Source organism: Juglans microcarpa x Juglans regia, chromosome 5D (assembly GCF_004785595.1).
Source record: "Juglans microcarpa x Juglans regia isolate MS1-56 chromosome 5D, Jm3101_v1.0, whole genome shotgun sequence".
Lineage (NCBI taxonomy): Eukaryota > Viridiplantae > Streptophyta > Magnoliopsida > Fagales > Juglandaceae > Juglans > Juglans microcarpa x Juglans regia.
Genome location: NC_054602.1, coordinates 3,628,235 through 3,653,241, shown reverse-complemented (window position 1 = coordinate 3,653,241; position 25,007 = coordinate 3,628,235). Strand labels below are relative to the sequence as shown.

Sequence of the window (25,007 nt, the reverse complement as noted above, 5' to 3'; positions counted from 1 at the left end):
TTCTATACATCAGTCACTATTCACTTTCGAACCCTACACTTGTAGTTTTTCTTTTTTTCATAAGGTATGTGGGTGTTTTTTATAAGGTATGGAAGCGTTTTTCATAGGGTGTAAGATGTGGAATGGCGAATAGTAACTGATGAGAAGAATTTTCAAAGCGAATATATCACTTTAGGCCCATTGGGCATAGGTTCCGTAACTTCTGTCAATTTCTGCTCCATCCCATCTCCCATATATAAATGAAACAGCATGCAAACGCAGTTTGACAGTTGAAGTCGTCGTTCTGAACTGAGCTCTGTACGCTCAAACAATACAGAACAAGTTAAAACAATGACATAAATATAATTTATTCTACAATTGATATTGTCACTACTCAAAATATATTCCATTTTACATGTGATTTTTATTTTTTATTTTAAGTAACTCCCATCTAATTTGTATTTCAAATTTTGTACAATCGCATTTAATTTTAGATAAGTTAAATTTTAAAAAAAGATGTATGTATCTGAGAAAGGAAGAGACCAGCTTCAAGAGATGTTGAATCCATTCTAGTATTCTACGAACGCGCTTCTGAAGGCGTCAGCTGAGGTTTTTGATTATTTCCACTTTTGAAGCTGCCTTCGCAAGTAAGAACTTTAAGTAGAAGGGTAGGTCCTAACTCCTAAGGCACGCTTATGAGATCATAGACAAAATTAAATGACGACCCAGTACGTAATTGCTTGCAAGTGGATTTTGGTGTTTGCGGGTGAGTCGTGATTTTGTTGTGGTCTGGTTATGCATGTCCTCCGGCTGGGGTTGCCATCTATTCTATAGAACATGCATGGTTCTTTAATTAGTTTCTTGTTCTCTTCTCCACTTATCAATATGAGAACCCCAGTCCGTATCGGTATCATGATCATTTAACGTACATGCACCAATATCCTCCACAAAGAAAGCACGTCGACGCACGAACTGCTAAAGGCTTTGATTTTTTGTTTTTTTCTCTCTTTAAACAGCTCCCTCGCAATACAACTTAAACATGATTAACAGAAGCTTTCGTAAAGTATTGACCTTCAATCGAAGATATAACGACAAACAGAAAAGCATGTAATCACCACTCACGTACTATAGCAATTCTGCAAAAAGATTGATAGCAATCTGATATCGACATCCTACGAGTACAGATGAAATATATGATCATCATTATCAGAACTAAAATGATGGTAAGATATGAAACAGAAATTTCTAAGTCCTTCCTTTTTTTCTTATAACCTTTCTCTTGAGTGCTCGTTATGTAGAACAATGGATCCATTCAAGATCCGTGAGACATCCGACCATTCCCCAACTGTATGTATACGTAAGAAAACAACAGAACAAGAAAATATGTACACCCGCTTGTATATTCAGCAACATCCCAGTCGGTCTGCTAATAGTTCAAGCAGCACATGTTTCCGAAGCTTATGATATTTTGTCAATTTGTTTTCCTTTGCAATGGCTCTCAGGTCAATTAATGTCAAATCCTTCAAGTTCTGAACTTTATAGGGCAGTGGAACCAAAGCCTTAGTATGGGAATCATCAGAGTAGGGTTTGATGATCTGAAGATTTTCCTTACTTCCATTGTCAGTTGCATTATCGGGCAAATTTAAGAGGTCCATATTAACATGAGTTGAATCTTTGATCTTTACCGTGATTGGCAATCTTGAAGTTCTCTTTCCATTCCTCTGAGACACTAAAACTGAACTTTTGCAGTCAACAGGAGCAACACTGTTCTCTTTAGCTTTGTACTGGCCTCGCCGACCTATTCTCTTTGCGGCCTCCACATTCAAAGAATGATCACTGGTGCTGACTCCAAATTTTTGTTTGCTCTTGAATCTTGCGATAGGAGAATTTGAAAGAACTCCAATTGCAGGGAAAGCTCGTTCTTGGACCTGTGGTGTATCTGACCCAATCTTCCTCTTTTCCTTCTGCTTAGGTAGCTTCAAAGATAAATTAAAAATTGACTTCTTGCCATCACTAGCAGCTTCTGCCTTGGGAACATCTCCCTCTAGTGAGTTCCTCTCCATCAGCTGCAGCTTGGTTGTTTCTTGTCCCCTCTGATCTTTCAAATCTAAAAGTGAAGTTGATGGATCTCCAGTTTTAATAAAACCAGCTTCTTGTACCGTCACTCCCTGTGGAGTTTTCCTCTCACATTCTGTCCTCAAAGATGAATCTGGAGACTCAATCTTGTCAGTTGGAGCATTCTTTAACCCTTTGATGCACTCTCTGCGTGCAATTTTCACAGCAAATTCACTTAGTTTTAGCTGTAAATCAGACTTTGCACTTTCTGCCTGTCTGAAAGCACCTGATTCAGAACCGAAGCCTTTTTTCCTTCTATTGAGGCCAGTAGCCAGCCTCAGTGCCTCAGTGCTACTGCTTTTACCGATGGCGTTTGCAGTCTGCTCATTGAATTAAAAAGAAGGGGGGGGGGGGGGGGGGGAGAAAAGAAAATTGATATAAGCTAATGAAAAGGGTTAAGATAGGTAGATTTGATCCCAAGGCTTCGGCCAACCACAACCAACCCCTTTTCTACTAGAGCCAATGACCAAGGCATATGCCCTCTCAGTATTTTTGTAATAAATATCTAATTAGATGGTGATCAACATATCCATATAAGTGAGAAAAGAGCTTTTGTACCTTAGCTGTTTTTGGAAGATTTCCTCCCTTGCTTTCAGGATTTGAAGATGAATTTAATATTTTGATTTTGTGCATAGCATTAGAATTGTCTTCTCTAACTTCCAGGTTTCCACCTACATTCAACTCAAATTTGCCAGGGGAGCAGCCAGCTGCATTCCTGATAGCATCAGAGCTGGAACCTTTCCCGATAGTTTTTGCACGCTTTTCATTGTAAGATGAAAGAATGAAAAAAGAAAAGAGAGTTAGGACTATGCGGACCCCTGCTTAGGACCATCTACTCCCACAGTTTTGAGTGTCGTAATCCACAATTAAGCTTAGGGTGCAATGGGAGAGCAGGCAGTACCTTGACCTCTTTACCATGATCTGTTCTATTTCCCTCAAGCTTGGATGATGAGCCCAAAATAAAATCACGCACCGTTTGAGTGGAATTGTGTTCTTCAATCTCCTCACTTGTGGTTTTCAGATCAGAGTCACCCAAAATTTTCTTATTGGATTGGCCAATCACAAGTGGCAAAGCATCTTTACATGAATTTTTCATTTTAGTGTCTGCTGGCTGATAATTGTCATAAAAAAAAAGTACTTCCATAAATTAAAGGCTAAAGGAATAAGCATTGATAATATGATATTTTTTTATAAGTAGCATTGATACTATAATCTAAATGGAAGACATGGCTTTGCAATGACTTCTCAATGAAAGCATACAACATATGGTAGGGAGGGGGGGGGGGGGGGGGGGGGGGGGGGGGGGGGGGGGGGGGGGGGGGGGGGCGCGTTGGGGAAGTGGGGAAGCCTCAAAACTAATTCTTCTATTGTCAAAGTTGGTTTCAGTGCAAGTTGAAAAGAAAAGAAAACAACATGCCAACAAATAATAACTAGGAAGAAGACTTCATGCACCAGAAAAAGCTTCCTCTTAGAGTTCCTTTGTATTATATAAGTACTGAATAATTTTGCACTAGATTAAATCAAAACAATGGCATACAGAGAATTGCCTGAACCTTAATCATTTCAGGGTTATATTTCCTCTTCCTTTCAGGCTTCAAAAACAAATCTTGACTAGCCGTGTTGTTAGGAGTCGAAGAGTGTTCTTTGGCCTCCCCCTTCTGAGAACTTCTTACATCATTCTTCTCCAACATTTGCTTCCCATTGTGGTGGCCAGCTGCAAGTCTTAAAGAATCAACATTGGAATCTTTGGCCTTGGTATTTTCAGGCTGTCAATTGTAAAATCAACAGTCAACTAGATGGAATAAGAAGCCAAATAAGTGAATTTCTTTATTAAGTAACATCAAGTAGAAAAATAAAGGCCTCTTCCCTTTTCTTTTCTACTTTTCATTCAAATATCTGATTGGTGGATGCAAAAGTGCATATAACATCATTTTCATTCATTGATCCTAGAAAGGTGCTAAGAAGAGTGTGTATGCTAGAAGATACTTTTAAATGTAGGGCTAAACACATGCTTGTGTACTTGTATGTTTGGAATGGCATGGCATGCATAAAAGGTTCATACCAATTAAAACTAATAGTGTATATGGCTATATTATTAATGAGGATATGCTTATATTTCTTTTCTTTGTTTCTTTTTTAAAGAGAAAAATTAATTTTACCTCCACATTCTTTTGCCTTCAAAACAAATGAAATTTCAGCAAAATGCTCAAACCTTTTAGGCACTTAGTTATTTCATTCCCTCAAGGTCCTAATAAATCTTAGATTTCGATATTAAGTCTAGGAGAAATTTATGTTCCCTCATTCTACACATACACAAAAAAAATGACAACAACAAGCTTCACATAACTGGAAGCGGTCGCATCACTTAGATAGGCTAATGATGAAAAAGAGTTGATTGTCGCAATGCAGTATGGAAACCATTTTTATAAAACATATAAGCTTTATCTGGAGTTTTCAAAGTTTCAAACCAAACTCACAGAACAATCATGTAAATGAAAAGTTGAGCATAAAGGGACTGTGTCCACCTTAATTATCTCTGGATCATTTGTTTTCTTCTCTTGAAGTTTCAAAGACAAATTTGAGCCAGTGCACGTTTCAGCAATACTGGATTCCTTGGTTTCCTCTACGCTTATATTTGAATCAATGATGCTAAACATCTCATTCTCATCCAATAGGTAAGCGGCATGTTCTGTAACATTTGAGCTGGAGTCCAAGGCAATAGCATGCAGAGGCTGTTCAGCATGGAAGTAACAAACAACCTATCAATTGAGCAAAAAATAATAAAGTATATAAAAACAAAAAATAAGTAAAGAAATAAACTATCAGAAGAAAAGGTAAGATAATAAGAAGTGTCGATCTCAAAAGGAAATGTAGGAGGACACCTAAAAATGTTGGTCAATAGTAACAAACAGGAGGTTGATCCTAATTAAAAAAGAGTGCCTGCTGTGTCTCACGTGCTAGTGTCTGTCAGAGCAAGGCATGCAACTGCAGTGCACGCATGAGCATTATGTCAAAGCTACCACGAATGAGAATTTCCTAAACCTGTGAAGTAATGGGACGTACTAAGCAATCACAACAATCATATATGAACAGTGGCCAATGCTGTAAAATATAGGATCCATTGACCTCCTCGTATTGGTCCTACTGATGAAATCATTATCAAGAAAGTATATCTCAGCCTTGAACCTATCAAACACTCTCCCTTGCTTTCTTTCAAGAGGGGACAGATGATGCCAAAAGGATAATACTTTGCAATGTGAGAAATCCTAGGGATGTCTACGTAATGCAGAGCCACAAAAATAATGGCAAACAGAAAAACTATTATTCGTCAGCACAAACATCCCCATCAGAATAGCATAAATGGGACACGATAAACTAGACATAGGAAGCCAAGTTCAAACTCGAAGTCTCAAGGAGAACATTTCAGAATACTGAGGAAAAGGTAACAAGAAAGTTTCAACACTCAAACCTGCTCATTATTTTCTGGAAAATAATTTCTAAGTAGAGCCCTCACGATTTCATGTACCCTTTCAGCGGGTTCTACATGCATTAGCAACTGAACCTCAGTATCACTCTCATCAGTATTCCTCAAACTCCGTAATGAAATATCAAGGCAATTAATCTTTTCTCTCAAAGCATTACAACATAATTCAGACCATTCTTCGTGCTCAGCACAGGCTAGTTCACTTTGAAGTAATACAAGATCTTGCTCAAGTTCATCAATTTCAGTGTCTGCCCTTGTTTTCAACATCCTTAGCACTTGAATACAAGATTTCTCATTCAAAGCATCTTCTTCTATCACATCTACAACCAAAAGGAGTAGGCGGTAAATGTGGAAGAAGCGCATTAATATTACAAGTAATAAGATCGATCAAAAAATGGCAGAGACCAGACCGTAAGGGACACAAGCGTACCATAACCATAACCAGCGTAAAAGTCACACTGCCATGCAGTTAGCATACTGTAACTGCTTTCATGTGCGACTGAAAAGTAATTATCCAAATACCACACAAGTTACAATGAAGAAAACATGTTTAATCTCGTAAGGTGAACCAAAGCTAAAACAAGACTGATGGGAGATTTTGAAAACCTTGATTATGGGACGAGTCCCCTGGATCAAAAGCCATGAATCTTAAGAAACTCAACCTGAAATGAGAATGACGTTGCAGAAAAAAATGAAAATAATGTCAAAATTGCAATTGAATTCAACCGGCAATACAAGAGGGTAGATGGAAATTACAAGTACTTGACAGAGTAATATGCAGATTTTATGAAGATGCCAAAATAAGACCTCCAAAAACTCAATTATTTGGTACAAATAGGTACATTGAAACACGAAATATATCATTAGTATGAAAAACAGCACTTCATATAAAAACCATTCTGACCAACTGTTCAACCCCAGATAAAAAAGTCTCCACAATCAGGTCAAGAATCCCAGTAGCTTTATTATAAATTATTTTGACCATGCGCGATCGTACAGTAGACTAGTTTAACACCCTCGCCATGAATAGTCTGGATAATGTATTAAGCAGTTTTTTTTAATAAGAAACAATGGGTTAAGCAAAAATATTTTTCAAGTGAAAAATCCAAATTAATCAGCAGCGAAAGAATGAAAAAATGAACACGTAAACAGATAAAGATCCTCAAAATTAGAAAAAGTAAATTGGCAAAACAATAACTAATTATTATCCGAGACAGAGAGAATAATCTACAAATCTATATTCAAGATTAAAACTCCAGAACTAACAAGCCCTCCACCCAATTAAAAAGAGAAAGCAACAAGACAAAAATTTGAAAAGATTTTAGGGAAGATGGTAAATGAATCAAATTGATAGAAATTTTTTTAAAAAAAATCTAACGTCCTCAATGAGGAGTCTCCAAAATAAAAGCTGATATTTGTTAGTGATGTAACACTTGAATCTCAAAGAAAGAGACAACAACAACCAATAAATCCAACTAAAAAAGGACTCGTAGAAGCAGAACAATGAAAACGTTCGTCGACACAGAGAGAGAGAGAGAAAGAGAGAGAGAGAGATCACTTTTTCTTGTTCCTATAGCTAAGTGAATAACAACCGTTCTTGCTCCATCAAGTATTCCACCCATAAGTGATGAAGCTAAGTGACTAAAAGTCTTGATCACTCAAAAAAAAAAAAAACGGAGAAAAGTAGCAAATTATCGGAAGTAAGGAAAGAAAGAGCAACTTTTTTGTTGTTAAACACTTAAATGGGCCGAGAAAATCCACTTAAAAATGGCTTTTCTAGGGGACCAAACAAGTCACACAATGTGCTTTTGAAACTCATTAATTCTTCGATGCATGTGTGAAAACGGAGAAAGTGTAGCTTTTTCCCAGAGAATAAACAGAGAAACAGAGGGAGAAGTCGACAGACATGTGCATAACCTGCTAGAATTTCAAGTGACAGTGGGAATAAATGAGCGAGAACACCGAGCTTAATCGGATTGAACGGAATGTGAAAGAAAAAACAAAAAGAGTAAAACTTCTAGGGTTTCGAGACCTCAAAGTTAGAGAGAGAAAGCGAGATTCATTTCGGAGAGACTGAGAGCTCTCTGGTCTCTTTCTGTAGGAGAGAAAAAAAAGGCTGCAACTGAAAGTGGAGTCAGGGACTGAGAGTGGGAAATAACAGATTTTTTTCAGGTGTAATATGGTAAATTGGCATTATGGCGTGTGAGATCAGCAGTGGGCCCCACAACCAATGAGAGATTCTTTCGGAGTAATATAATCTCGCGGTTCTGGACCGTCGTTCTCATCGACCCATTGTTTTCACTTTTCAGAAATGGAATTCGATCTGCCGCAATTCGGGAGATGGTCCACGAGAGCATCAGTGTGACCAACTGCAGCATAGCCGCTCAGATTTTATAAGGGTGCGACACAGGTTACTACTGCAAGTGGCAAATTTGGTAAATAATGACGAGAGTACGTGCATTTTGTTTTTGCCATGTACGAAACCGTTTTGGATTTTTGCACAGCCTCAACGCCACCTACGACGACCTACATGTCGTACTAACGGAGTCTGCCCTTATTTCTGACACGTGTCGAGAGCTGTATGAAGTTATGAAGCGCGACATTTTGCCGTTAATTGCATGGTTCAACGGTGGTGTTTAATTCGTACGGTAAATTGACAATATTAGACAAGATAATTATAAAGAAATATTATTTTATAACATTTTTTCCTCTAATTCGTATGTATATTTTCAAAGGTAGAAAAATATTTTACTTATAATTCCTATACCACAAATTAATATGTAATTTATTTATTTCATTATTCTATTTAAACACATATAACTATTTATATTTAAACAGAAAAGTAAAAATTACAAGTAACATATTAATATATAGTGTAGAGATTATAAATAATATTTCTATATAATTTTTAGTTTTTATAATTATTTTTAAATATTTTTCCTCCGAGAAATCCTAATTCTACAGTTTCCGTATGTACCAAGAGTTTTTCTCCTAATCCTAAGAATACAATCATAGACTATTTATTATTTATAAAATTATATTATTTATAAATTAGTGGGTAGATAGACTATTTATTGTAAATTTCATTATAATTATAAAAACAAAGAATTAAAAAATTAAATTTTTATACTACTTAATGTGAAAATTTCTTACATTAATTATTTCTCAGAGGTGTTAATTAAATCATGTTGTGCCCATTTTAGATTTTAATCTTCATTAAAAATGAAGAAAAAAAATAATACTACAAAATATACTCTTATCTCATTTTTATTTTATTATTGGATTGCATTTATTTTAAAACAAAAAAAGAGATCAATAAAAAGCTAAAAAGGACGTAAAGGAGATGGAAGATCAAGTTTTCTGTTCCCCGTGAACGTCCATAATTGTCGTTTACGATAACTGATACTAAACTAAAGCATTATGGTTTAAACACGTTTGGAGGACAACTCGCATCGTACGCTTTAGCCTGGGTTCACATGTCAAATCTACATGCATTCAAAATGTGTGTGTGTGTCGGTGTCGAATTCATGGACAAGGGAATATGGTATTTTACCATTTGGGACATCTATTATTTTTCGAAAAGCATGAAAAGTAAGAAAATGAATAGTGTCAAATGGAGAAACAAATTATATTTTATCATTTTTAATTTTATAAATTGATCCGTTACATTCTAAGTGATTTTATAAGAATAAAAAAAAAAAAACATTAAAATATAACCCATCAATTGATGTACTAGCACGACTTGGAATGATGAAATTTCAGGTAAAAGAACAACATATCTCAACGAAATTATCGTGAAGTAAAGCAGCATAGTAAAAAATTGGCTCAATGGCACTGGAGGTGAGATCCGAGGGTCGAATTTCTCCTTGGGAAAAAATGAATGCTAAAAGTTCATCCGGTTCGATGCAAAGTTTCTTGGTTTGTTTGGTGACACTAGCCGTGTTTATTTTCGCAAATGAGATAAATTGAATTGAGATAAAAGTCAAAAGTTAAATAAAATATTATTAGAATATATTTTTTAATATTATTTTTATTTTAAAATTTAAAAAAATTAAATTGTTTATTTTATTTTGTATGAAATTTTGAAAAAATTATAATAATTAGATCAAATAGATAAAATGAAAAGTTTTATAAAAGTGATTGCTATCATATTATTTTCCTTCCGTCTTTACAAGTTTCCGATATTTTGATCATATCCAACCATAACGAATATTCTCTGAAAGACGTATGCGTGTTGAGAACTGTAGTTGTTGGAATACTTGCATATCCTTTTCCAGCACTTCCGTTTCCAAAGTTCAATGTAGAATATATATATATATATATATTATTTTGGAAATGTATCTGATACATCTTTGATACTCCAATTGATCCAGTATATGCATGAGCTGCCATAAGGAGGTTTTGAATGTAGTTAATTAGATAGACTGCTCCACTCATAGTGAGATAGTTTGGAACAAGCTAATCTCGAGGTTGCATGGGCAGGTTTTAAGAATAAAAGAAGTTGCAGTTCAGATTCGGGTATCTAAGGCTGCAATGGTTTTCATTCTTTCTGTTTGCTTGAATGTTTTCCTCAAGTCTTGCTTAGTCTTGATCAGAAATCTCGTTATCCCTGTGGGCATTGGCCGGTACATAATCACTGTTCGAACGTGGGGTGATTCATTGCACATGGAGAAGCAAAGCAGAGAGAGGTTTAGATGAATGGTTTTGAACAGGGTTGGCCGTAGATTCATGTAGAATAATTGTTTTTACATCTACAGAGAGTGCGACTGAGAGCTGGGAGAGTATAATTTTGGCTTCTAAATGGCTTGCTCCTGTCCATTCTCTGCCCCCTCAAAGTAGCCTCAAAAGAGGATAATTTCAATCCAATTCAAACAGATAGGTCTAAGATCAAGTAAAACACGACAAAAAGACTCAGGTGCAACATGTTTCTAGCAGAAAACGGCAAAACACAATCTCCATGTGGAAATCCAGATGTCATATTGAAAGCGAAAGATAAAACGAGTTTAATATAGATGAATGTAAATGAATAATGCGTATGCACAACATTTCTCCGAGTATAGCACTGTAGGTTAGTCTATGATTCAAAGAGATGAATGACATAAAAATAAATGCATTTGAAAATGGCATACAATGCCGCTTCATTTGACTCAAGGACACTAAAGGAAGTGAAATGGTGGAAAATTTACGAAAAGAACAGACCTTCCTTTGCAAGGAAAGAGACTGGGCAAAAGGTACTACTTTATTGTGACTAATGTGCTTGAGTATAGTTTCAAACCACTACCCTATTTTAAGATCCTTTGTCTCTAGAAAAAACAAAAGGTCCCCGGTCATCTTTCTACTAGTCAGTGTAGCCATTAAAATGAAAAGTTCACTACCTACATCTTCAGTGTAGCCATTAAAATGAAAAGTTCACTACCTACACGAGATGTCATCAGTCATTCTACCTATAAGTAAGAGTGAGGAAAAATAAATGCTTCACCTTTCCTTTTTGCTCAAGCCAGGGCTTCACCAGTTGGGAGCACATCATAACCATCATGATGCTTAGTTATATCTCTTTCAGCAGGGATGCATTTTAGGATAACAGCAAGTGGCATGCTCACTGATCCAAGTAAGACGCTGAGTAACCAAAGTTCCCAGCTCAGTGGCACGGTGCTAGCAAACGCGCCCAGAAACTCAACTATAATTACTTGGAAGGTCACTGTACACACCATGACTCCTAGGAACATCCAGCTCCCAAACATTCCACGGAATATGTTTATTTTCTCTATATCCCGGCTGTTTATCTCATTGAACACCTGAAAAGGCAAACCAGAGGAGAAACACCCTTGCTCATTATGAGACAAATTCGTATGTTTGCTTACTTATCAGAAAGTAGTATAGCATTTGAGGAGCACAAGCAATATCCGAAGGAGGATGTTTACTGTCAACATACCAACATATTGCACTCAAATGAAAGGTGAATTAGGAAAATCAATTACTCTAGATACTTTTATTTAATCTTATTTCAAAAAATGATATTGATGCCATTCCATAAGTATGGCTGGATAATAAAACTACCTTATGTTCTGATATATAACTTCTAAGAAAAAGTAAACGTAATTTTATTCCAGCATCGTGAGTTGTAATTTGTTATTAACAGGGTAAGGGTTTTCTGTGGGAATCACCAATACTTCATCAACAATGTTTGGCACATTTGAAAGACAGACTATTACTTTTTTTTTTTTTTTTTGGTATAAAAAGGCAGACTGTATTGCTGAGTTTCAGATAATCAGTTCATCCTTCTAGTTTGAACCATAACAAAAGACAGGAATCGATGATTTTCTACATATATCCATACCAATAAAAAAATTTAATTCAAAATAGAAGAGATAGATATCTATAACGGGAAGAGATCAGAATATATGTCGAGAACAGTAGGTCCTGACCGGTTGGTACCACAAACCTGGCAAAAGACAAAGGAGTTGAATATCAAAGTGTTGAGAGTATCACTTGCATCAGAACCACTAAGTTTTAGTAGTTGCTTTCCATCAAAATTAAGAACTCCTAGAACAGCAAGTTGATATATACTTTGACCAATGATATTTCTCCACATAGCCTTAGTGATGAAGCTCACATTCCTCCCAACTGGGGACCTTTTCATAAGTCCATCATTTGGAGGTTCTGTAGCCAGTGCTAGTGCACCAAGAGTGTCCATAATCATGTTGACCCAAAGCAACTGCACAGCTGTTAGGGGAGCAGATCCTGTATGAGATGTGGAAATCGTCATGATTGTGTTGTTCCCCAAAACAAATATAATGGTAATTCCTGGAGGGAAAAAGAGATACTCATAGTCCCACATACCAGAGATGCATGCAGAAACAAAATTGAGCACTAGAGCAACAATATTAACCGTCAACTGAAACTGCACAAATTTTTGGATGTTTATATATACCGAACGTCCCCATTTGGCTACATTTACAATAGTCGTAAAGTTGTCATCCAATATAATGACATCGGCACTTTCTTTTGCGACCTGAACATACCCATGGAAAGGAAGGTTAAAAATATAATAAAAAATTTAGAATAAAAACAAACCACTGGAAGAAGCAGCACAACAGATAGCAATGATACAAGTCCAGACGTATTCCATGCTAAATGATACTGAATATGACAAAGATAATGTGATGCATTGGGAGAAAGGTCAAGCTGACAAGAGCTTATATTATGATAGGTGAGAGATCTCTTATCTTGTATGTAAAGATAAAACATTCTCACAAACATGCACTCCATGTTTTAGTTTTCCAATGGCCTTACATATGAGAAATGGTATATAGACAGTTATAAAGTAAAAATGGCCAGAGACGGAGATCTAAATAAGTTAGACAGCAAATCTTATTTCTGCATTAAATGAAAGGAGAAAGGCAAGATCCAAGTGCACTCTAAACTTGCTCAAGTCCTCAAGTAACGAAACTTTTTGCATCCATCAGCCCTGGCAGGACTTTAAGAACATTAGAAATTGTCACCTCAACCAAGTCTCATAAACTACCTCTATCTCAGTTTCTATGTCCTAGGCAAGTACTTACAACTTTAGAACCCAACAATATTGAACTCATGACACAAACCTTCCCCCTCTTCCTTAAAGGGGATTGTGATACATATCTAATCCAAGAACCATTGGCCTATATCGGTTCTGTTTTGTAAGAAATAGATAATAATTTGACTTCTACAAAGCTGAGATAGAGAGGCAGACTGAAATATAAACCAAAAAGAATAATATAATGAAGTTGCAAGCTAATCCATAGGAGATTTTTGCGCTTTCCCACCTAATAGGCATCCACCAGACTGCTTTCATCAGAGGGAGGATAAATTGGAGATCATCAGACTCCAAAGCTTTCACAGTGGATCAAAAGGACAATTTCGTTGAATTGGATATTCAGTCAGAGTAGATGTTTTGTTTAATAAGTTGGTTGATTAAGATTCTTACCCATAAGTCTATGCTATAAGCAAAGTTGCTAATCCAAAGAAAAATAACTTTCACAGTAGTGACGCATCAAAAGTTTGAAACCACAGCTTTTCTTCCCTTAATATGTGAAACCGCATAGTTGAAAAGAAAATAAAGAACTTATATATGATTAATGAATGATGCAATGGTATACACAGATATTCATATTCCTTAATTTCACACAAGAAAGCATGAGTGAGAAGAAAACACTGAGACTAAAGTATCAGAAATACAAGTAGCCTATCTAGCTAAGCCTGTTCAAATAATCAATATCACACAACGGAAGAGGGAAAACAGAGAAAAAATCAGAGACAATAACCTCTGTTCCTGCTATGCCCATAGAAAGTCCAATGTCTGCCTCACGCAAAGCAGGAGCATCATTGGTCCCATCACCAGTAACTGCAACAACCTCACCAAACATCTTCCTCAATTGGGTCACCAACATGTGCTTGTCCAACGGCAAAGACCGAGCCATTACCTATATCCACAGTAAGCAGTTAGGAATCAGCAGTCACCTTCCAGGAAAAATACTTAAAAGATCAAAATATTCTTAGGCAAGCATTTAAGAACCTGAATTCTTGGTATGGTGTCTTTCATCTGTTCAGGAGACATGCTACGTAATTCTGGCCCTTCTATGGCTACTCCATCTTCTGTGAGTATACCACATTCTCTGGCAATGGCCTTAGCTGTATTTATATTGTCACCAGTGACCATGCGGACAGTTATTCCAGCAGCTAAACAAGTTTGAACTGCATCTTTAACACCGGGGCGTATAGGATCCTTGATTCCAACAACTGCTATCAATGTATAACCATCATCGGGGATGCTGCTCTCGTCGGAAGTAGTTTCTAAATCTATAAAAGCCAAGCAGAGAATTCTCAGAGCTTCAGATGCAAAGCCATTTATAACATCTGTGACATTCTTTGCCTGTTCTTTAGGAAGAGGAACCGATCGTCCATTGCAATCTACAACTTTATCACACATTCTTAATACAATTTCAGATGCACCTTTGCAAAATGCACGTACCCCTCCATCAGGAAGAGCCACGAGCACAGACATCTTCTTTCTATCTGAATTGAAAGGCTGAACCTTAAGTATCTTAAACTCTCTGCGCTGGGCGTCAAAATTGCCACCCAAAAGCATGCCAAATTCTAGGAGTGCTGATTCTGTGGGTGTTCCAAAAATGGTATTCCTTCCACTTTCATCCTTATCCACTGTGGAGCTAGTATTTTGAAATATAGCCTGCAATAGGATGCCTAGAACTCTCCCAGATAAATCTGATTTTAATACATATTCACTCACATTACCTTTTACCTCTATAGACTTTTCAGATATCCATATTTTATCAACAACCATATGGTTTGTGGTCAATGTCCCTGTCTTATCCGTACAAATGCAGCTAGCGGAACCCATTGTCTCACATGCAGAGAGATGCCTCACGAGTGCCTTTTCATCCATTAATTTCTTCATTGCAAAAGCAAGGCTCAAAGTCACTGCCAATGGCAATCCTTCAGGTACCGCAACAACAATAATGGTTATGGCAGTGGCAAAGTAGTTCAGAATCGTCAGTGCATCACTTGAAGACCAATCTGAGAATTCATGGTTAAGTGCTTTTTCCAGCAGATATCTCCCTATCAATACCACAAATGTCAGCACAGCAACGATCAAGCCAATTTTACCAATAAGTGTAGCAACACCATTTAGCTTCACCTGCAGTGGAGTCTCATCTTCCCCTCCCTCAATCAGAGTTTCCATCAACTTTCCCCATTCAGTCCTCATACCAACTGCTGTTACTAACATCTTTCCTGAACCATCTTGCACTTTAGTTCCTGAAAGAAGAAAAGGTTTCTCCTCATATATGTTCACCGGCTCACTCTCACCTGACAAGCTTGATTCATCAATCAACAAACTGTATCCTAATATATAAACCCCATCTGCTGGAACTTGATCACCAATGGACAAATGAACGATATCTCCAACAACCAAGTCATATATAGAAACCTTTTTTCTTTTCCCATCCCTAGTTACCTGGATAAAAATCTTTTTCTTCTCCCTATCTAAATCCTTGAATTGCAAGGCCTGCTTGTAGTCACTGATAGCAGTAACCATAACTACCAAGAATACACTAAGAATGATACCCAAACCATCATACATGCCTTTAGGCCATCCTTCAGTGGCAAGTCCTACACCTATAGATACCACAGCACAAACAGTAAGGATTATTAGGGTTAAGTCCTGAAATGCATCCCATACAAACATCAAAAAAGATCTGGAAGGTTTCTCTGTATAACGGTTGAATCCATAAATTTTTTGCCTGGTAGGTAAATCCACTGTGCTGACACCTTGATTCAGCGAGACAGAGACTTTTCTTGCAATCCCCTCAACTCCACCATGGATTTTCAAGCCCTTAATATCATGGCCACGAACAATTGATGCAAGTTCATCTGGGTGAATGCTAAAACCTGCTTCTCTAGTTTCTTCTGATAGCTTGTATTCAGCTCTACCACCAGCTGCACACAAACATAAATTGATCATAAAAAGCACAAATGAAAGAGGTCCAATGATACAAAATAATCTTTCTTTTACAACCATACCATCAATGAACTGCATTGCTGCTTTTTGGACATAAAGAGCAACTCGTATCTTTTCCTGAGGAAAGCAAAAGATGGGGATGATGGAGTCAAGTAAATTAGGACAAAAAGAGCCACTTAGCCCATAGTTCTAGGAAATTCACCAGCCAAATGTCATCGGTGAGCTTCACATTGATAATGTAATGCCACTCAACTAGCTATATGTTGTCTTTACACATCCATATGGGAGTTCACTCTATGCATTTTTGGAAGATCAAGGGCCTGAATTAGTCTTCAGAGAATAAAGATGAGCTTCTTTTGTGGGGGAAGAGATGCATCCTCTTGCCAAATAAAATCAATAAATGAGACTGAGTTTTCCAGAAGGATAATTAGGCATGGAGCATTTGCCACTTAAATACCAATGACTAGAAGCAAACAAGCTTAGAGAACCAATATTTTGAATGACATCGGTGTTCTTCACTAGTTGGCAGCCATGCCCACAAGAATGTATGTGAGTTCTGGGAAAATTAGCATAATTTACTGAAAACGGCGAAAATAATTCTTAACGAGTCAATGACCCATAGGATCTACCAAAAGTCAAAAAGTAATTGGTGCTCAAGTAAGACGACGTACCACGTCTCAAAAGCATCAATATTAAGCCAGAAGGGTTTTGTTCCCCCTCTTTTAAGTTTTCAACTGTTATAAATAAAAAGGAAATGAAGTAAGCACTTAAAAAAGATGGATTGTTCACACGAAAAACGTGAGAAAAAATAAATAGAAATGTTCCCAAAACACTGTTACATAAATTTGTTCGAGACAAAGAAGCATAGCTGTTGTCTCAAAAGAAAGAAAACCGATGTGGTTAAATACGTCAACATGAGTGTTTATTAAGTTACCTAATTGTCATATTAATACTTCAAATAAAAGTTACAATATTATTTTCAATTTGTTAAATTTTTTCGGTTTGTAATTAACACTCTTTATTCAAATAAGAGTTGAAAATCCTTACCAAAACGTTTAAATGCGGTCCTTTCGAATGTACATTCACATCAAAAGCAAGTTTTTGAAATTTGCTCTTCCTCTAATGACAGATTGGATTCTACAAGTTAACGAGATTCAGCAGTTCGTGAAAATTTCACATGGAGGATGTAAAGACCAATTTAAAGAATTAATTACTGCAATTGAGGCAAGCCACTCGCTTGAAACCAAATCAAGTTTCAAGAAAAGCAGCGAGTTACAGCGTCTTTTTTAATAATCAACTATAACGCTAAGGGTGGTAGCTCAATTAGAGGGAATTCTAAAGAGAGGGCATTGTGAAGACGGGAAACAAGAAGTTGGGATGGGATTTTTGGGCAGAGTTTTAGTTCTACGGGAAATAAGGGGTTGGGGTCGGGCTTGGTGTATTTTGAATTGTTTTTCACGGGTTTTTTGGATTATTAGGGGTTTTCTATTATAGGCAAGGTGTTCTCTTGTATACATCAGTGTACTTGGTTACTCTTTTTGATAATGCTATTGAGTCACTTCATTCTGGTACTCAGGTGTTATCCTCACCTCAGGAATTAGAAAATCATGTTGCACATTATTATGAGACTCTTCTCACCGAATCGACAAATTGGAGGCCGAAGCTTGATGCTTTGTCTTTTGAGGCAATTGATCCGCAATTTGTGAATGTTTTGGAGAGACCGTTTGATGAAGAAGAGATTTTCAAAGTCATCTCTGGTTTGGCTAAGGACAAAGCGCCAGGCCCGGATGGTTTCTCAATAGGTTTTTTCCAAACTTGTTGGGATGTAGTGAAAGGTGATGTCTTGCAGGTGTTCAGTGAATTCCACGCTTTTCAGAAGTTTGAAAAATCCTTAAATGAGACATTTATTGCTCTCATCCCCAAGAAACACGGGGCCTCAAGTATTGAGGATTTTCGTCCTATAAGTTTGGTTAATAGTGTTTATAAGATTATTTCGAAAGTTCTTGCTAACCGGCTAAGTCCAGTGTTGGAAAATATTATATCCAAGCCTCAGAATGCTTTTATTCGTGGGAGACATATTCTTGATTCGGTGCTCATAGCAAATGAGAGCCTCGATGCTAGATTGAGGGAGGGAAGCCCAGGGATTCTCTGCAAGTTGGACATGGAGAAGGCTTATGATTATGTGAATTGGGAATTCCTCTTGTACATGCTTAAGAGGTGTGGCTTTGGAAATAGGTGGATTTCTTGGATGAGTCATTGTATTTCAACTACCCGATTTTCAGTTCTAGTTAATGGTACCCCAGCTGGTTTTTTTGATAGCTCGAGGGGTTTGCGACAGGGAGATCCGTTATCTCCTTTTCTTTTTGTTATCGTTATGGAGGCATTGAGTAGGATGGTGCAGGCTACTGTTGATGGAGGTTTTTTATCGGGGTTTAAGGTGGGAAATGGCTCTGGTGGCCCATTTTTCATCTCACATCTTCTTTTTGCAGATGGCACTCTGATATTTTGTGAAGCGGATAGCAGTCAGGTCCAAACTCTACGAGCATTGTTACTTTGTTTCGAAGCAGTGTCAGGGCTTAAGGTGAACCTTAGCAAATCTGAGATGGTACCGGTGGGTGAGGTTCTTAATATCCGCAGTCTAGCAAGCCTTTTGGATTGCAGGGTGTCCTCACTACCATTGAAATATTTGGGTCTTCCGTTAGGTGCATCTTTCAAAAGTAGAGCTATATGGGATGGGATGGTGGAGAAGATAGAGAAGAAAAGGTTGGCGGGATGGAAAAGGGTGTATTTATCAAAAGGGGGGCGTCTCACTCTTATCAAGAGTACACTCACTAACCTTCCCACGTATTTCTTATCTCTTTTTCCTATGCCTGCAAGGGTGGTGAATAAGATTGAAAAACTTTTTAGGGCATTCTTATGGGGAGGCATAGGGGAGGAGAAGAAATTTCACCTGGTTAGTTGGAAGACGGTATGTGCCCCGATTGTGAATGGTGGTTTGGGTGTTTGTAATTTGAGAACCTTTAATAAAGCACTATTGGGGAAATGGCTTTGGAGATATCATCGGGAGGGGGAGCATTGTGGAAGGAAACTATAGATGCGAGATATGGTGTTGTTTGGGGCGGATGGTGTTCCAATGAAATGAGAGGGGGTTATGGGTTATGGAAGTACATAAGGAAGAGGTGGATATGTTTTGAAAATCATATTCGCTTTGTAACCGGTGAGGGCAACCGAATCAGTTTTTGGCGAGATGTGTGGTGTGGAGATCATGCATTGGAAAGGGTTTTTCCAGCTTTATATCGTATTGCAGCTAATAGGGAGGTTTCAGTAGCTGATGTGCGGATATTCTCTCATGGTTTGTATCAGTGGAATATTCTGTTTAATAGGGATTTTCACGATTGGGAACTAGATATGGTTACTGACTTTTTCAGCCTATTACATTTCGGGGACTACTAGGGCACAGCACGATAGCTTGAAGTGGAGGTCTAGGGAGCATAAGTTATGTACTGTTAAGGTGTATTATAAACTTTTGATAACACGGGACCATACTCCATTCCCTTGGAAGAACATTTGGAGGTCTCGTGTGCCTTCCAAAGTTGCTTTCTTTGTTTGGAATACCGCTCTTGGGAAGATCTTGACCACAGACAATTTGAGGAAGAGAGAATGTGTAGTGATGGATTGGTGCTATATGTGCAAAAGCATGGAGAATCGGTGGATCACCTATTATTACATTGTGAAGTAGCGAGGGTGTTGTGGGATGAGATATTTCGGAGGGTTGGCGTCGCTTGGGGAATGCCTTTGAGGATGGTGGATTTGATGGGCTGTTGGAGCAAATTGCAAGGTTGTCATCAAGTGGTAGCAGTTTGGAAAATGATTCCGTTGTGTATCATGTGGTGCATTTGGATGGAAAGGAATGCGCGTTGTTTTGAAGACAAGGAACGCACAGTGGTGGAGCTGAAGAATTTCTTTCTAAATACCTTATTGCTTTGGTTTTCTGCTATTGTTTTAATTGGGGATAATATTCATGACTTCTTGTCTTTAGTTCATCGCTCTTAGAATGTATTTAGGTGTCCTGTGGTATACTTCCTGTGTACGTGGTTTAGGCCTATTTCATTCATATTAATAAAATTTATCTCTTACGTATAAAAAAAAAAACTATTTTTTCTTATAAAAAAAAAAAAAGCAAGTTTTTGAATTTTTTATACAGACATTTTATCGATAGAAAACAATAGTTTTAAATGATATTTCCACAAATATTTTCACACTATTTCTTTCTTCTTTCAAATACTTATAAAATTTTCCCACCTAAATAACTTTCGACTAAGACCTAGTTTCAATAGCAAAATCCTTTCAAGTCATTCCATCTAATCTCAATATTCAAACACCACAAATACAAACACTTTTCAATTTCAAATATTCAAATTTTTCATCTAATTATTACCGAATCATTACAACTTTTCTAAACTTCTAGATAAAATATAAAAAATAATTCAACTTTTTCAAATTTCAAAACAAAAATTATATTAAAAAATTATATTCTGCCACACTTCTAAATCTCACAACTACGGCGGCCCACTCTACGAACACTAACCCGGTGCTCGTGGTAGCCTTTCCATTTTGGCATCTTCAATCAACTATCAGTATTCAATGACTTAATATTGTGCCCATACATAGTACCAAGGCAATTTAACTCAATCTATAGGTCACCCCCTCTATGACTTGAACTCATGACGTGGTCTTTGTTTTGTTACCAATTGTTAAAGACTCAACCATTAATCTAAAAGCCCTAGACTGTTTGATATTAATTTGATTAAACATTTAACCTTAGTGATCATAATCATATAATAGCTTAAACTATAAAAGGAAATTCTATGAGGACTTGATTTCCTCTAATCAAGGCCTTGAAGGTTCTCTACAATTATCTATCCCAAACACTTTTTATAATTAGGAAAACGATACACACAATATTTAGATGGTATTCACCGCATAATTAAATGGATAATGATAGGTTTATTACTTTCTACCATCCATTTACTACTCTTTTTATTTATTTTTTAAATTTTTTTTATTTAATGGTTAAGAAAGTGACTATTAGTGAAGTTGTACATTTTTTTAATTTTTTTTAATAATTAGGACGTTAAAAAATTGAAAATAATAAAAAATACATAAAAATTTTAAATAAACTATAGAATAGTAAAATAGTGGTAGGAATTCACATGATGTACTCTCGTAATTACAAAAATATGTTTAAGATGGATAATTATGAGAAATCTCATTCCATAGTACATGCTCCCATTGGCCAAAACCATGGGCCACAAGTCATTTATCACAAAATTCAACAAGATGAATTGCAACAGCATTTAAAATTACGAGGTGTTCCACAAATCTGGAAATTTTATTACAAAGTGCAATGAGCATGAATATCGGAATCATCAAGATTAGCAAAAGAAAAACATAGGTCAAGCTGAATTACAATTTTATATCAAAAGAATATCGAATCGAGATCATTACATTTAATTTTATTATGTATTAGATTGGGTAGGTAAGCTCAGAACCAGAAGATGACCACTAACTGCCATAACAGTTTTTAATGAGCTGTAAATAGAGGAGTTGATCAACAGTTTTTATGGAGTGTAAAGTGGGATTTGGATGGATATTGTGGATTAAAAAGTAAGAGTGGGAGACAACTTTTCCACAAACGCCATGATGAGAGCCCACGAACGAAGAGAGCAAATGGTCAGGTCCAATAAATAAATAGCATATGGCATACCCACTCGTTTCTCAATTTTGAAGAACAAAAAGTGTAAAAATTAGTTATGTTCTAAGTTAGGGGTAAAGCATATCATTTATATTATTTAAATAATAAATTTTAAATTTTATAAATTAAATTTTAATATAACATAATTTAATTTAAAAAATAATTTTTAATTTTTAATTTTAAATTAGCATAGGGCATCCACGTCGTCACCCGGTCATAAATCTTCCCTTGTCCTCCTAACACTTTAATTCACCTGTGCATTTATTTGAGCGATATTTTATGTGATATTAAAATGAGATGAGAAATTTATAAATAATAATAAAATGATTTGAAATAAAATATTTTATAGAGTATTAAAAAATGAAAGAGAAAAAATTAAATTAAAATATTATTAAAATATATTTTTTAATATTATTTTTATTTTAATATTTTAAAATATTAATTTTTTTAATTATAAATTAAAAAAAATTATAATGAATAAGTAATAATTAGATTTTAACACAAACAGGACGTTGAAATCTAGCCCTCTTCCCACGACTTTAGGATTGCTACAGTCATCGAGAATGGATACGAATAATGATTTCGAACAGTATTTCACTTTTTTATTTTTTTATATATTTTTTTAATCATTATAAATATTTTTTAAAATAATAAAAAATTTATAACATCGTCAACAAATAATTTTTTAATCATTAAATAAATAAAAAATAAAAATAAAAAAGAAAAAGAAGAAGAAGAAGATCATTCGGGACAAATTCGGGACCATTTTCGGGACCCAAAGCATTTCTCCCCAGTGCCCACGACTTTTGTTCACCTACGAAGGTGCAGGAAAGTTTCCTCCATTGCCATTATTGGAAGATGGAGTCAAACGTCGATTTATTTTTGACGTGCCGCCCAACATCTACGGCATAGGATTAGCCAAAGCCTACCAAGAGGCCAGAAGGACCAGAACGGCAGAACCCACAGAAATGCTTGTAAAGAAAGGCACGCTACAGTTCTTTTCGGCTGAATAGGGGGCTATGATTTTTTATGGGATAGTGATATCCTTAACTGCCCAAGTTTCTTTTTTTCTATTACGACTCCAGCGCAATAGCAAAAAATAAATCTGAAACTGAATCGAGATAGAAAAGCACGATTTTAGGACATGAAAAAATAATAAATAAGCCAAGTAACCTGAATTTTGAGTTTCTTCTTCTCTGCCAAGGAGCGCTGGACGAGGTCCGTGATATTGCGGAACCTACGACGTCGATTCTTCACTATAGTGACAGCGGATCTCCATCTCATCATAGCCTCCTCCGACGGGTTCTTGGGCTCCACATCGAAGTCCTTCAGGAACCTCTCCATTGTTTTCTACAACTATCTCAGAAAAAGAACCTCTTCATAGTCTTCCCGTGCCGAAGAAACCCAAACGCTACGGGCTCCAGCTGAGGGGATAATAGAGGTAATGGACATTTTCTTTATATAATACACGCAACTGCCAGTGCAGCGATTTTGGAATGTGGTCCCCTTCCTTTGTTTTTTTAACGTCAGAAATTTAGAGCAGATATTTTGTACGATGAGAAATATTTTTTATATTTCTCATTTAATATATTATTATATAATATATAGTATAAAATATTATAAATATATCATTACTCATACAAAAAATATAAATTATTTAAAGAATAGTTGATAAAAACTTCCATTCGATCACGTAAAAGAATATGTAAAATATAAATTATTATAGTAACTCGTTAAATTTAGCGGGTATTGGACATCTTTCAAATATTTTTTTTATTATTTATATTTTATTTACTACTTCATTTTTATTTATTTTTACATTTCAATACAAATTCTTTTTATTATTCATCATTTAAAACACTTATTTTATTTTTTTCTAAAAAACATCTTCAAAATTTTATTTATCCATTTTTTTTATTTTTTTATTTTATTTTTAATTTTTATTTGACTTATATATTTTTATTTTGTATGTATAGGTCGGAATAATATTACATTGTATATAATAATATATTGTAAATATAAAAGAATATATAGATATTACAAATTTATTAGTAGAAAGGAAATGTTTAAAAAGAATAAAAAAAATATTACTTAAGTTAAATGAATAAAAAATAGATAAACTGATGTATAATATATTGTAAAAATTAATTTATAAAATAGAAAAAAATAAAATTTAGTGATATATTTTAAAGGATGAGACAAATGCTCCCAAGATGAAAAGAGTTACTAAGAATAGTTAAAACAGTTTCAAGTTGTGTGCGTCTGTTTTTGTGGACGTGAATGAGTTTTAAATTGTTACTCATTATCCTTATATGTTATATACTATATTTATATTTTATTTAAAAAAATTAATTAAATTATTCTACTCATAATTCATATATCATATATTTGGTAAAAAAAAATATAATGTATGATGTGTAGGAACGATAAATATAATTTTTCATTTAAAAAAAATTTAAGGCTAGGAATGTAAAGTTTTTTCTTCGAAGAAGAAAATCGACTGGACCTACTATTTTTTATCCCAGACTGAGTTGATTAAGGGACCAGTCGGTTTTGATCTAAAAAATTTAAGAAATTTAATTTTTGGTCCAGTTTTGGAATATGATTTTTCCACCTTGAACTAAACCAAATTTTAATGTTATATTTATTTATACTTTTACTTACAATTTTATTTACAACAATCATTTTATTAGTTTTTTTTAAATTCTAAATTTTATGATTTTAAGCATATTAATAAATGATATGTAGATAAGCTTGATATATGACACGTAGATAAGTAAATTTTTTGTAAGTTTTTCTTCAATACATTTGGCATTTTCCTGAATTTAATATATAAGTTTTTAAATAACTTTTTATATGATATTTATCATTTTTTTAAGTAGTTATATAAATTAAAAGCATCTAATTGTGTAATTTTCTTCTAATTAATTATTTAATTATCTTCTGACCTAGTTATTTATGCTTAGATTATGTAAAAATTAAAGGTTAAGAATTTTAAGACGAAGTATTAACTATTAGTTATTGATAGTACACATACTATTAGCATTAGTAATATATTATACCTAATTAAAATACTTAATTAGTTAAGTATATACTTTCGTATACAACTTAGATTATATCATTTTGATTGAGAAAAAACAAACTCAGGTTATATCATTCAC

The 25,007-nt window shown here is 35.3% G+C and overlaps 2 protein-coding genes across 2 annotated transcripts; both read right to left on the bottom strand.

Annotated features, from left to right (window-relative positions):
• Positions 1 to 1,081: 1,081 nt before the first annotated feature.
• LOC121265084 lies at positions 1,082 to 7,721 on the bottom strand. Its single transcript, XM_041168550.1, has 9 exons — positions 7,611 to 7,721; positions 6,185 to 6,240; positions 6,009 to 6,077; positions 5,564 to 5,898; positions 4,620 to 4,853; positions 3,648 to 3,860; positions 2,996 to 3,205; positions 2,653 to 2,853; positions 1,082 to 2,414 (listed from the first exon to the last, which is right to left on the bottom strand). The coding sequence occupies exons 2-9, from the start codon at positions 6,219 to 6,221 to the stop codon at positions 1,383 to 1,385; spliced, it is 2,331 nt and encodes a 776-aa protein (XP_041024484.1). The 5' UTR covers positions 6,222 to 6,240; positions 7,611 to 7,721; the 3' UTR covers positions 1,082 to 1,382.
• A 2,970-nt stretch (positions 7,722 to 10,691) lies between these two features.
• Positions 10,692 to 23,297, bottom strand: LOC121265080 (calcium-transporting ATPase 4, plasma membrane-type-like). The gene is made up of 8 exons (XM_041168545.1): positions 23,020 to 23,297; positions 16,154 to 16,208; positions 14,130 to 16,069; positions 13,879 to 14,037; positions 12,419 to 12,590; positions 12,021 to 12,319; positions 10,995 to 11,373; positions 10,692 to 10,953 (listed from the first exon to the last, which is right to left on the bottom strand). The coding sequence occupies exons 1-7, from the start codon at positions 23,188 to 23,190 to the stop codon at positions 11,071 to 11,073; spliced, it is 3,099 nt and encodes a 1,032-aa protein (XP_041024479.1). The 5' UTR covers positions 23,191 to 23,297; the 3' UTR covers positions 10,692 to 10,953; positions 10,995 to 11,070.
• Positions 23,298 to 25,007: the final 1,710 nt, after the last annotated feature.

Coding starts and splice junctions, on each gene's coding strand:
- LOC121265080 (XM_041168545.1), bottom strand. CDS start 23,190: ATGGAGAGGTTCCTGAAGGACTTCGATGTGGAGCCCAAGAACCCGTCG. Junction 16,070..16,153: donor AGCAATGCAGTTCATTGATG/GTATGGTTGTAA, acceptor GTTTGTGTGCAG/CTGGTGGTAGAGCTGAATAC. Junction 14,038..14,129: donor ACACCATACCAAGAATTCAG/GTTCTTAAATGC, acceptor CTGTGGATATAG/GTAATGGCTCGGTCTTTGCC.
- LOC121265084 (XM_041168550.1), bottom strand. CDS start 6,221: ATGGCTTTTGATCCAGGGGACTCGTCCCATAATCAAG. Junction 4,854..5,563: donor TTCCAGAAAATAATGAGCAG/GTTTGAGTGTTG, acceptor CTCAATTGATAG/GTTGTTTGTTACTTCCATGC. Junction 3,206..3,647: donor ATAACCCTGAAATGATTAAG/GTTCAGGCAATT, acceptor GACAATTATCAG/CCAGCAGACACTAAAATGAA.